Source organism: Hyla sarda, chromosome 6 (assembly GCF_029499605.1).
Source record: "Hyla sarda isolate aHylSar1 chromosome 6, aHylSar1.hap1, whole genome shotgun sequence".
NCBI lineage: Eukaryota > Metazoa > Chordata > Amphibia > Anura > Hylidae > Hyla > Hyla sarda.
The window spans coordinates 201,717,411-201,731,341 of NC_079194.1; the positions used below are offsets into that span (position 1 = coordinate 201,717,411).

Sequence of the window (13,931 nt, forward strand, 5' to 3'; positions counted from 1 at the left end):
TGGTGTGACTGCTACTACTGTGCTTACTATATATACTCCCCATTACTTTTCACTAAATAGTCAAGCGGATGTGAACTTTTTGTAAAAAAGGAGTGTGAATGCTAGGCTAGGAAGGCTGTCCTAAGCCTAATATTTACACAAATTCACTGAAATTATAAAGGATGGCTGATTGTGGCTAGAGCTATTAGGACAACAGTTCACAGAAGTAGAATAGTTAGCTCGTTAAAGCTTAACCTTTAATAATATTTCATAATAAGATAAATAGTCCTCAACAAAATAGAAATTAAATCAGGTATAGTTGAGATGGAAGGAGAGCTGAGACAAATAATTGGGGCTCCAATATCATCACCTATCACAACAAAGTAATCCTACAATATACAACCTGTGTGATTGTACACTAAGAAGGCATAATAAATCCCAAATTCTGACGTGTTTCCCCCCTCCAAAAACAGACAATGTGGAGCAATGCGGGGTCATCAGGGGATATAGAGAGTAGGAAGAAATATGCAGAGAGTGATACAGCTGGTCAATAGTAGCTGCCAGCTACAATTAGATATACAGTCCGATATGGACCACTCACTCAGACCTAATGGTACAATCCTTGACGTGGAGTGATTGTCAGGGTAGCCAGAGGATGACAGCTGGTTCACTCCTGGCAGCACAGCAGCCAAATACCTAATATTTACACACCCCTCCTTCCCAAATGGTTGCTATGAGCAACTGCTCCACTTTTCCTCTGCACAGGTTTTGATAAATCTCCCACTATGACTCTTGGGAAGCAGGGATGAGTAAAAAACAAAAAATAAAAAAATTGTAATAAAACCTGTCTGTGGCTTGCTGTCCCATTGAACCTGACTCTTCCCATGCGTCTCCCGACTCCCCTCTTGCTGAGTACCATAAATAAACTGTAAACTGCTGTGTTTGCAACTCACAATGTATTGGCCCCCACTGTTGCAAACAGAGGGGAAAAGGGTGAATCTGATGTGGTAGGCTGCCCACCAATGGCTTATAGCATGTAATTAAATATTGTAGCAAGCAAAAAATTATGTAGTGATGAAATAGCGAAAACAGGTCTTTGTGTCAGTATGTGACTCATAGCTGTCTCTTGTGCTTACTATGAAGCTGCCTGGAATCTCTGGTACAGGAAAACGCATCATAAGTGTTTATTGAGGTTTCTTGTCGTAACAATGGGGACAGTAGGCAAGTTGCAGGAATTTTTTATGTAAGGGTAAAGCGAGCCATACACATTTGGATTAAACTTCAACATGTATTTGTTGTGAGCCACTGGTGTTATAGTGGGACCACCAGGTGTAGCGGTGTAGGTAGCGGGGCCAGATGGTATTAACCCTGGGGGCAAGATGTTGCTAAATCCTAGTGTTCGTGATGGCAGGATGTGGTTGCATGGTGTAGGGTACCGCCGACAGCCAACCCAAAACGGCATATAGTAAAGTCCAAATCAGGGTTTTGATGCAACTGGAACTTTACTGAAGAAGGCAGAAAACAGTCTTTTCAAATAGCCAACTTCCACAGAGGTGACCGGGACACAGGGAACCTCTCAGGCTTGCTTGGACTTGTAATTGCAGTAATAATGATGCAGGCCACTGTGCTACTGTTATGATTTTGGTAGGGACAGTAGAGACATGACTTGTACTCACATATTTGATGTGGCTGCAGATTTATAGGCTTTGGCCTAGATATGCTGGACTTGACTTGTACAGAGAAAGAATGTGTAGACTACAGCCCCTTATATATCAGGGGGCTGGACGAAAGCCCATTGGTAACTGGTTGCCTGTGGTTACCTGTGCCTCTGGAACTCTGAGTATATCATGTGATCACATATCACATGACCTTAGGAAGTTCCTATACAGGGTAAATATCCTAATAACCTTTATGTATTACTTACATTCACTGTACAATACCTATAATACAGGTACATGAGTAATATGCAAGACAATACCATATAATGACTTAGGGGGACCCTGCAGGAGAGCTCTGTGGACTTGAGCGACTCTACCTGAGGGGACTTTAGGACTGTACAGAACCATGTACTGTACCGGGGCACCACATATTATCGCTCTTTCTTTGTTAAAATAATGCCCACTCGTTATGCCAATTATCTAATCTACATGGTGGAAGTCAATGCTAACGAAATGCAAAGTAAGCTTTTTAACTTTCATTTTGGGATTTCTTATACAATATGTAGATTTAAAATGTATAATGGTGGTCAAAGGTGAACATACCTTGTTTGTTCTTCAGGTCTTGAACATGACATCCTGTCCAAGTAATTGGATTGGGAGTGCCTACCTCTTTATCGACTCAGATTGTACCTGCCTACCTGAGCAGTATGACCAGAACAAATCCACAATGTACAGTGTGCTCAGGAACATCATTTCAGGTAAGACTCCTTTATCCACAGCTGAAACAGAAAAATATAATGATTATTAAATATAAATATATATATATATATATATATATATATATATTCCTATAATAGGCATTTATACAGTGTATTTGAGCAGTTAATGGACAACATAGTTGCTCCATGTAAACCTACCGTATATTTTAGAATCAGATTTTAAATAAAATGACTATAAAGTGTTGACTTGAGGACTACCTGGCAGTGGTGGTAAATGCTGTGGGTCACTTTCAGATTTGTCATAAGTTAGTAGAGTCTATGGGATTATCTTGAGCCTTAACCCCCTCAAGGAGGTATAGACTTGCTACTGCCAGTGTGGTACCACAAAGTATCGGTTGACATTTCCAGGCACATTACTGTAGAAGTAAGCAAAGCCAAAGTTGTACAAGCCGAGGTCAGGGTAGGTGGCACAGAAAACAATGAGAACGGACAGGAAATGCCAGGATTTTTTGTCATTGTAGCGCTCAAACATGTGGTAGCCCCTCTGGGTTGTTAAAGGGGTACTCCCTTGGAAAAAATGTTTTTTAATCAACTGGTGCCAGAAAGTTAAACACATTTGTAAATTACTTCTATTAAAAAATCTTAAGGGGGATCGGGGTTGTCCAAAACACCCACAATCCCCCTGAAGGCATAGGAGTGAGGTGGCAGGGGTACCACCCCTCCTATGCCTGCTATTGGTCATCTAGAAGCGACGACCAATAGCAGATCGGGGGTGGGGGGGTTAACTTTCGGTTTCCCCGTTCTGCCCACCCACAATAGGCAGGTGCAGAATGGGGAAACCGAGGAGGACTGACGCCGAAGGTCTACTTACCCATCGGCGGCGGCGGTGATCGGCGGCAGCAGAGGACGGCAATACTGCTCCCTGGATCTAACGGAAGCCGGTGAGTTGCCTAGCAACATCTGGAGGGCTACAGTTTGAGACCACTATATAGTGGTCTCTAAACTGTAGCCCTCCAGATGTTGCAAAACTACAACTCCCAGCATGCCCAGACAGCTGTTTGGGCATGCTGGGATTTACAAATTTGGGGTTACAAATTTTGGGGGGCACTTTCTCCTATTACCCCTTGTAAAAATAAAAAAATTGGGGGGAAAACCAGCATTTTAGTGAAAAAAAATAATAATAATTTACACATCCAACTTTAACGAAAAATCGTCAAACACCTCTGGGGTGTTAAGGCTCACTGTACCCCTTGTTACGTTCCTTGAGGGGTGTAGTTTCCAAAATAGTGTGCCATGTGTTTTTTTTTTTTTTTTTAGCTGTTCTGGCACCATAGGGGCTTCTTAAATGTGACATGCCCCCCAAAAATTATTTCAGAAAAACTCACTCTCCAAAATTCCATTGTCGCTCCTTCCCTTCTGAGCCCTCTACTGCGCCCTTTGAACACTTGACATACACATATGAGGTATTACCTTACTCGAGAGAAATTGGGTTACACATTTTAGGAAGATTTTTACCGAAAAATGTACTGCATAGAAACGGAAGCCTCCAAAACTTACAAATTTATCTTTTTTCTTCCATTTTTGTAGCACATTGATTTTTTTTTCCCGTTTCGTTGTAGATTTTTGGGTAAAATGACTGATTTCATTACAAAGTAGAATTGGTGGCACAAAAAAATAAGCCATCATATGGATTTTTAGGTGCAAAATTGAAAGAATTATGATTTTTAAAGGTATGGAGCAAAAAATGAAAGTGCTAAACGGAAAAACCCCCGGTCCTTAAGGGGCTAATTTCACATATACACGAGGTATATAAAGGAGACCATACCTGTTTAAAAATGTTTGGCATAGAAAAAGTGTTTCCAAAAGAGGGTGTTGACAAAAACAAAGCACTTTTGCAGCAAGAGGCTCGCTAGATTATAGAGACAAAAAGCGCTAGGAATTTTAGGCTTAAATGACAGGTCTGATCTTAGTATGTTTAGTGTATTGCTTAGATATTGTACTACAGTTTTATTGAACTATGCACTGTCCAGTTTTGCTGGATTTTTAACTGCACTGAAGAATAAAGTATAAAGCACTTCAGCGGCGAGTCACCTCCTTCTCTACTTTGCTTTTTATCCTTAAAAAAATAAATTGTATGCTTTTAAAAATTGTACCTTTTTACATGTTTTTGTCTTTGTCTATTTAAAAAAAAAAAATCTTGGGAGTTTTTTCAATCTTTCTAGACTATTCAGAAGCTAATTCCCATGTGGTTAAGAAAAAGATTGTGTACGTTTAAAGCGTATCTCCAATTGCTTATTTCATCTTTTAAGCGCTGTGCTCCTTGCTGTATATAACTATGCAACAGAAGATGAAGAATCACATTACAATGGGTTTCGCACTGGAGATGAGTGCTTTGTAGATAATAGCATTGCAAGTATGCTCAAAACTGATAGTGATTTGTGTCATTATGATTTTTGAAATCTGTTTTTGAGTCGGGATGAAAAATATTGGTCAACTGTTATTTTGCATCATACAAAAAAAACTGATGAAAGTATTGGACACATTTTGTCAGCAAAAGTCAATAGATATGTTAAGATATATTTCTCGAAACACATTTAAACTCGACATATGCAAAAATTGGAATGTTAATGCTGCCTAAGGCTGGGTTCACACTACGTTTATGCCATATGGGGACCGGATCCGGCTGGGGATGGGAAAACCGGGTGCTCCCATATCCCAGCCCCATCTTATTCATTTGAATACGCCGACCAGAGTTAGTTACTCCGGTCAGCTCATTTTAGCCCTGTATCTGTTTTTCTGACTGGACCGAAAACCATGAAATACCATGGTTTTAGGTCTGGTCAGAAAACCGGATATGGGGTAAAAATCCATGTGGTGATAGATGGGCCTCCACTGCAGCCCCCATAGATACAACAATGCCTGTTCCCCTTCAAGCTGTCGTGGATATAAAAGCCTGCAGGAACTAGGGTAAGCTTACTGCATATGGATATACACAACTCTTATCAAACTCTAGGGGAGATATACAGGACATTCCCCTGGTGGTAGTTGCAGGCAGGCAAATTATTTCATTTATTGGTTTTCCCATTTTAAACATTGTGATATATAACTAGCATAGGCTAAAGTTTTCAAACTGAGACAAATCTTATTTGGTTTTCTTAGGGTTTTCTGCTTCAGTGTTTTTAGATCTTTTAGTCAGATGTTTCTAGGGTATACTGAAGTACAATTATGAGCATTTCATAAGTTTGACAAATACATGAAGTTTATGCAAAGACTCAATATTTACAGTCTAGACCCTTCTGCATTTCACCCCATCATGCTGGATATCAGCTTCTAGGCCCCATCCAGACTGATGCAAACCCATTCTGGCCTGATCAGTGCTTGGAGTTTATCACAATTTCTGTGTTTTTATTTGTCCAATTTTTGAGGATTGACCACAGGTTCTCAATGGGATTGAGATCTGGAGGGTTTTCTGGCCGTGGACCCTAAATATCAATGTGTTTTTTTCACTCAGTTTAACCTCTGTTGCACTTTTTTCTAAACTTCAGCTGGTGACCACTTTGTTGTTATTTATTTTTATCTATGATTTTCAGATTTCTCTGGAGGATCTCCAAACTGTATTGAAATCCTCAAAATACATAAAAGTGACCGACAACTGATCCTTTATCTGAAATTCTGTGGAAAATCTGCCTGCGAGAGATTTCTTCAGGGTTACAGAGAGAAGAGGATTCATCAGCACATGCAAAATAAACTCAGTCAATGCTTAGCCAAGGAGTCTCTCCAAGTGAGTCTGGAGCTCAGAGTGGACACTCAGAAGCTTGACACCCAACTGGATGAAGAAGAGAAATGCCTGCTGTATATTTCCTCTTTGAAGGTAACCTTAGAGTTTATATTAAAGTAATGCCTGTGTTTGTTGGGAAGTGATTTATAATAATAGCAAACATGGCAATATACCACTCATTTTGTCGCTAAGCTTTTTTTTTAACCAATTGCCGACCATTCCATGGGGGAGATTTATTAAATCCTTTGTAGAGGAAGAGTGGTGCACTTGCTCATAGCAACCTATCAGATCACTTCTTAAATTTTTCACAGGCCTCTTTAACCTCTTAAGGACCAAGGGCGTACAGGTATGCCTTTGCTCCCTGGTACTTAAGGACCAAGGGCGTACCTGCGATTTGCAGCTATTCCGGGTCATACGAGTCTATGGTGACCCGGTGACCCAGAAAATAAGGGGGATCACGGTTGTCTAAGACACCCACGATCCCACTGAAGAGATAGGAGTGAGGTGGCAGGGGTGCTACCCCTCCTATCCCTGCTATTGGTCCCTGCTATTAGACGCGACGACGAATAGCAGATCGGGGGCGGGGGGGGGTCTACTTTTGGTTTTCCCGTTCTGCCTACCCATAATAAGCAGGGCAGAACGGGGAAACCGAAGGGGACCAGAGACGAAGCCCATTTACCTTGCGGGGGAAACTGCGGGAGACAATCGGCTGCGGAGATCGGCGGGCGGCGATGTCGTGCGGCTGGCTCCCTGGATCCTACGGGAAGCCGTTGAGTTGCCTAGCAACATCTGGAGGGCTACAGTTTGAGACCACTATACAATGGTCTCTAAACTGTATCCCTCCAGATGTTGCAAAACTACAACTCCCAGCATGCCAAGACAGCTGTTTTGGCATACTGGGATTTGTAGTTTTGCAACAGCTGGAGGGCTACAGTTTGGAGATCACTGTGCAGTGGTGTCTAAACTGTAGCCCTCCAGATGTTGCAAAACTGCAAATCCCAGCATGCCCAAACAGCAAACAGCTGTCTCGGCATGCTGGGAGTTTCAGTTGCGTACCTCCACCTGTTGCATAACTACATCTCCCAGCATGCCCTTCGGCAATCAGTACATGCTGGGAGTTGTAGTTTTGCAACAGCTGGAGGCACACTGGTTGGAAAATACTGAGTTAGGTAACAGAACCTAACTGAAGGTTTTCCAACCAGTGTGCCTCGAGCTGTTGCAAAAGTACAACTCCCAGCATGCATGGTCTGTCAGTGCATGCTGGGAGTTGTAGTTTTGAAACAGCTGGAGGTTTGCCCCTCCATGTGAATGTACAGGGTACATACAAACGGGCAAGTTTACAGTAAGTTTCCTGCTTCAAGTATGAGCTGCGGCAAATTTTTAGCTGCAGCGCAAACTCCTAGCGGTAAGTTCACTGTAAACAGCCGCCATTGTGAACGTACCCTAAAAACACTACACTACACTACACTAACACAAAATAAAGGGTAAAACACAACATATGCACCCCCTTACACTGTCCCCCCCCCCCAATAAAAATGAAAAACGTATTGTACAGCAGTGTTTCCGAAACTGAGCCTCCAGCTGTTGTAACACAACAACTCCCAGCATTTCCGGACAGCCACTGACTGTCGAGGCATGCTGGGAGTTTAGCAATACCTGGAGGCACCCTGTTTGGGAATCACTGGCGTAGAATACTCCTCAAATGCGCATGGCGCTCTCTCACTTCAGACCCCTGTCGTATTTCAAGGAAACAGTTTAGTGACACATATGGGGTCTTTCTGTACTCGGGAGAAATTACACTACAAATTTTTTTTTTTCTCCTTTTACCCCTTATGAAAAGGAAAAGTTGGGGTCTATACCAGCCTGTTAGTTTAAAAAAAATTTTTTTACACTAACATGCTGGTGTTGCCCTTTACTTTTTATTTTCAAAAGAGGTAAAAGGAAAAAAAAGACCCCCAAAATTTGTAACGCAATTTCTTCTGAGTACGGAAATACCCCATATGTGGGCGTAAAATGCTCTGCGGGCGAACAACAAGGCTCAGGAGTGAGAGCGCACTATGTACATTTGAGGCCTAAATTGGTGATTTGCACATGGGTGGTTGATTTTACAGTGGTTCTGACATAAACGCGAAAAAATAAATACCCACATGTAACCCCATTTTGGAAACTACACCCCTCATGGAACATAACAAGGGGTATAGGGAGCCTTAACACCCCACAGGTATTTGAAGAATTTTCATAAAAGTTGGATGGGAAAATGAAAAAAAAAAATTTCACTAAAATGCTGGTGTTACCCTAAATTTTTCATTTTCACAAGGGAAAATAGGAAAAAAGCCCCCCAAAATTTGTAGCCCAATTTCTTCTGAGTAAGAACATACCCATATGTGGATGTAAAGTGCTCTGCGGGCAAACTACAATGCTCAGGAGAGCAGGAGCGCCATTGGGATTTTGAAGAGAAAATTTGTCCAGAATTGAAGGCCACGTGTGTTTACAAAGCCCACATAGTGCCAGAACAATGGACCCCCCCACATGTGACCCCCATTTTGGAAACTACACCCCTCATTTAATGTAATAAGGTGTACAGTGAGCATTTACTGGTGAGCATTACAGGTGTCTGGCAGGTTTTTGGAACAGTGGTCCTTGAAAATGAAAAATTTTGTTTTTCATTTGCGCAGCCCACTGTTCCAAAGATCTGTCAAATGCCAGTGGGGTGTAAATGCTCACTGCACCTCTTATTAAATTTTGTGAGGGGTGTAGTTTCCAAAATGATGTCACATGTGGGGGGTCCTCTGTTCTGGCACCACAGGGGGCTTTGTAAACGCACATGGCCCCTGACTTCCATTCCAAACAAACTCCCTTTCCAAAAGCTCAATGGCTCTCCTGCTCTTCTGAGCATTGTAGTGCACCAGCAGAGCACTTGACATCCACACATGGGGTATTTCCATACTCAGATGAAATGGGGTTACAAATTTTGGGGGTAATTTTCTCCTATTACCACTTGTAAAAATGTTAAATTTGGGAAAAAAACTGCATTTTAGTGAAACATTTTTTTCATTTACACATCCAACTTTAACAAAAAGTTGTGAAATACATATGAGGTGTTAAGGCTCACTGTACCCCTTGTTACATTCCTTGAGGGGTGTAGTTTCCAAAATAGTATGCCATGTGTTTTGTTTTTATTTTTTTGCTGTTCTGGCACCATAGGGGCTTCCTAAATGCAACATGCCCCCCCAAAAACCATTTCAGCAAAATTTGCTTTCCAAAAGCCAAATGTGACTCCTCTTCTGAGCATTGTAGTTAACCCACAGAGCACTTTACTTCCTAACATGGGGTATTTCCATACTCAGAAGAGATGGGGTTACAAATTTTGGGGGGCATTTTCTCCCATTACCATTTATCAAAATTTTAAATTTGGGAAAAATACTGCACTTTAGTGAATACATTTTTTTTTTCATTTACACATCCGACTTTAACGAAAAGTCGTCAAACACCTGTGGGGTGTTAAGGCTCACTGGACCCCTTGTTACGTGCCTTGAGGGGTGTAGTTTCCAAAATGGTATGCCATGTGGGGGGTTTTCTGCTGTTCTGGCACCATAGGGGCTTCCTAAATGTGACATGTCCGCCCAACACTTGACATACACATATGAGGTATTACCTTACTCAAGAGAAATTGGGTTACAAATTTTGAGAGGATTTTTCTCCTTTTACCCCTTGTAAAAATTCAAAAACTGGGTCTACAAGAACATGCGAGTGTAAAAAATGAAGATTTTTAATTTTCTCCTTTAATTTGCTGTTATTCCTGTGAAATACCTAAAGGGTAACACACTTACTGAATGTCATTTTGAATACTTTGAGGGGTGCAGTTTTTATAATGGGGTCATTTGTGAGGTATTTCTAATATGAAGACCCTTCAAATCCACTTCAAACCTGAAATGGTCCATGAAAAATTCCGATTTAGAAAATTTGGTGAATAATTGGAAAATTGCTGCTGAACTTTGAAGCCCTCTGGTGTCTTCCAAAAGTAAAAACATGTCAACTTTATGATGCAAACATAAAGTAGACATATTGTATTTGTGAATCAATATATAATTTATTTGGAATGTCTATTTTCCTTACAAGCAGAGAGCTTCAAAGGTAGAAAAATGCAACATTTTCTATTTTTTCATCAAATTTTGGAATTTTTCACCAAGATATTATGCAAGTGTCGACAAATTTTTACGTCTAACATAAAGTAGAATATGTCACAAAAAAAACAATCTCAGAATCAGAATGAAAGGTAAAAGCATCCCAGAGTTATTAATGCTTAAAGTGAAAGTGGTCAGATGTGCAAAAAATGCACTGGTCCTACAGTGAAAATTGGCCTAGTCCTTAAGGGGTTAAAAATAAAAGAAGAAAGCTGATTGGTTGCTGTGGACAATTGCACTACTCTTCCTCTACACAGGTTTTGATTAATCTCCCCCATAGACTTTAAATATACAGGAAGTCAGCAATTAACACTGCAAGAATGTTTTAAAACATTTATGAAGAGTTTTGCAGAGCCAAGCGATGCTTCGGGCCTCGCCCCCTATATACATCCCATATATAGAAATTACTGTAATGAAAAGGGGGTGTAATACAGTGCTTTAGTAGCACTTTGTGGGGGTATTTAATGGGGCACTCCAAATGTTTTCAAATAGTGCCAGAGGGTAAAAAAATTTGTGGAAGAAGTTGTGTAGTTATTTCCAGTTTGACCACAGTGCTCTCTGCTGCCACCTCTGTCCATGTCCGGAACTGTCCAGAGAAGAAGCAAATCCCCATAGTAACCCTTTCCTGCTCTAGACAGTTCCTGACACGGACAGAGGTTGCAGCAGAGAGCATTGTGGTCAGACTGGAAAGAACTACACAACTTTCTCTGGAGCATACAGCAGCTGATAAGTAAGAATTTTTTTTAAATCAACTGGTGCCATCTTTTGGGATTTCTTTTCTGTCATGACCACAGTGCTGTCTGCTGACACCTCTTTCCATTTTAGGAACTCTCCAGAGCAGCATATGTTTGCTATGGGGATTTTCTCCTGCTCTGGACAGTTTCTGACATGGACAGAGGTGTCAGCAGAGAGCACTGTGGTCGTGACAGAAAAAAAATACCAAAAAACAACAAGAATTTCCTATGTAGTATACAGCCACTAATAAGTACTGGAAGGATTAAGAATTTTTAATAGAAGTAATTTACAATACAAATCTGTTTAGCGTTCTGGCATCAGTAGATTTAAAAAAAATGTTTTCCACCGGAGTACCCTTTTAACCTCTTAAGGACCCAGGACGTACGGGGACGTCCCCGCACCCTGGGCCTTAAGGACCCAGGACGTCCCCGTACGTCCTGGCGTTTTCCGGTCTCTGCCGCTCGCCGGGCAGAGATCGGAACTGGATGCCTGCTGAAATCCTTCAGCAGGCATCCAGGGCAAACGCCGAGGGGGGTCATGTAGGCCCCCCCATGTCGGCGATCGCCGCAAATCGCAAGGGAAATCGCCCTTGCGATCTGCGGCGATACCGGGCTGATCGGGTCTCTGGGACCCGACCGCCCGGTAATTTTGCATGATCCCGGCTGTCACAGACAGCCAGGACCATGCTGGAGTATAGGAGCGAGGTGGCAAGCCTGCCACCTCCTCCTATACCCTGCGATCTGTCGGTTAGTTAACCGACCAATCGCAGGAGGGGGGGGGCGGTTACTTCCTCCCGTCCTGCCCGGCCCCTGAAAGTCCGGAGAGGACGGGAGGAAGACCGGAGGACGCGGCGGGGGACGGGGGAGTGCTGGGGACCGGCCCCGGTACTTACCTCGTCCCTGAAGACCCGGATCCAGACGAGGAAGATGGCGGCGGCGGCGACAGGTGAGTTCCTCTTCAGCCGCGGTCGGGCCCTTTACAGCAATGCACGTCGCCGTAAAGCGACATGCATTGCTGTAATAGGACCCTGTAAACTACAACTCCCAGCATGCCCAGACAGCCCTTGGCGTCTGGGCATGCTGGGAGTTGCAGTTTTGCAACATCTGGAGGTCCACAGTTTTGAGACCACTGTGCCCTTCCAGATGTTGCAAAACTACACATCCTCAGCATGCCCTTACTGTCCAGGCATGCTGGGAGTTGTAGTGCTGTAACATCTGGCCCTTCAGATGTTGCAGAACTACAACTCCCAGCATGCCTGGACAGTTTTGGCATACTGGGGGTTGTAGTTTTGCAACATCTGGAAGGGCACAGATTGGGAACCACTGTATTAGTGGTCTGCAAACTAGTCCTCCAGATGTTTCAAAACTACAACTCCAAGCATGCTGGGAGTTGTAGTTCGGCAACATCTGGCTCTAAAGATGTTGCCGAACTACTACTCCCAGCATGCCTGAGAATGTTTGGGAGTTGTGGTTTTGCAACAGCTGGATGCACACTGGTTGGGAAACATTGTTTCCTAACTCAGTGTTTCCCAACCCGTGTGCCTCCAGCTGTTGCAAAACCACAACTCAGGCATGCTGGGAGTAGTAGTTTTGCAACAACTGAAGGTCCCTCCTGTGAATGTACAGGGTACACTCACATGGGCAGGCGGCTTACAGTGAGTATCGGGCTGCAAGTTTGCAATGCAGCAAATTTTGCGCGGCAGCTCAAACTCGCTGTAACTCCCCCGCCCGTGCGACTGTACCCTAAAAACACTACACTACACTAACACAAAATAAAATAAAAAGTAAAAAACACTACATATACACATACCCCTACACAGCCCCCCTCCCTCCCCAATAAAAATGAAAAACGCCTGGTACGCCACTCTTTCCAAAATGGAGCCTCCAGCTGTTGCAAAACAACAACTCCCAGTATTGCCGGACAGCCGTTGACTGTCCAGGCATGCTGGGAGTTTTGCAACAGCTGGAGGCACCCTGTTTGGGAATCACTGGCGTAGAATACCCCTATGTCCACCCCTATGCAAATCCCTAATTCAGGCCTCAAATGTGCAGGGCGCTCTCACTTTGGAGCCCTGTCGTATTTCAAGGCAACAGAATAGGGTCACATATGGGGTATCGCCGTACTCGGGAGAAATTGACTAACAAATTTTGGGGGTCTTTTTCTCCTTTCACCCCTTATGAAAAGGTGAAGTTGGGGTCTACACCAGCATGTTAGTGTAAAAAAAATAAACTTTTTACACTAACATGCTGGTGTTGCCCTATACTTTTCATTTTGACAAGAGGTAAAGGGGAAAAAAGCCCCCCAAAATTTGTAATGCAACTTCTCCCGACTATGGAGATACCCCATATGTGGGCGCAAAGTGCTCTGGGGGCGCACAACAAGGCTCAGAAGGGAGAGTGCGCCATGTACATTTGAGGTGATTTGCACAGGGGTGGCTGATTGTTACAGCGGTTTTGACAAACGCAAAAAAAACAAAACCCCACATGTGACCCCATTTCGGAAACTACACCCCTCACGGAATGTAATGAGGGGTGCAGTGAGAATTTACACCCCACTGGTGTCTGACAGATCTTTGGAAGAGTGGGCTGTGCAAATTAAAAATGTTGTACAGCCCACTGTTCCAAAGATATGACAGACACCAGTGGGGGGTAAATGCTCACTGTACGCCTTCTTACGTTCCTCAAGGGGTCTAGTTTCTAAAATAGTATGCCATGTGGGGGTTATTTTGCTGTCCTGGCACCATAGGGGCTTCCTAAATGCGACATGGCCCCCGAGCAAAATTTGCTCTCAAAAAGCCAAATATGACTCCTTCTCTTCTGAGCATTGTAGTTCGCCCGTAGTGCACTTCAGGTCAACTTTTGGGGTACCTCCATACTCA

At 43.1% G+C, this 13,931-nt stretch overlaps 2 protein-coding genes across 6 annotated transcripts in view; one reads left to right on the forward strand and one right to left on the reverse strand.

Moving 5' to 3' along the window:
* Window positions 1–3,286, reverse strand: part of FBXL8 (F-box and leucine rich repeat protein 8) — an 80,791-nt gene extending 77,505 nt beyond the window's left edge. Inside the window, exons 1-2 of one of the 3 annotated variants that reach the window (XM_056526241.1) lie at window positions 3,228–3,286; window positions 2,241–2,416 (exon numbers count right to left, since the gene is read on the reverse strand). The gene's annotated coding sequence lies outside the window, so the exon portion shown is untranslated. Of the gene's footprint in view, window positions 1–1,655; window positions 1,777–2,240; window positions 2,417–3,227 lie in introns of those variants that run through there. The other 2 variants (XM_056526239.1, XM_056526242.1) reach the window with 2 other exon arrangements.
* The window catches only part of TRADD (TNFRSF1A associated via death domain), a 56,518-nt gene that overhangs the window by 20,862 nt on the left and 21,725 nt on the right, over window positions 1–13,931 (forward strand). The window contains exons 1-3 of one of the 3 annotated variants that reach the window (XM_056526253.1): window positions 1,837–1,869; window positions 2,257–2,395; window positions 5,947–6,227. In XM_056526253.1, coding sequence (XP_056382228.1) covers window positions 2,266–2,395; window positions 5,947–6,227 — 411 coding nt within the window. In that variant the 5' untranslated portion in view covers window positions 1,837–1,869; window positions 2,257–2,265. Of the gene's footprint in view, window positions 1–1,836; window positions 1,870–1,939; window positions 2,158–2,256; window positions 2,396–5,946; window positions 6,228–13,931 lie in introns of those variants that run through there. The other 2 variants (XM_056526251.1, XM_056526252.1) reach the window with 2 other exon arrangements.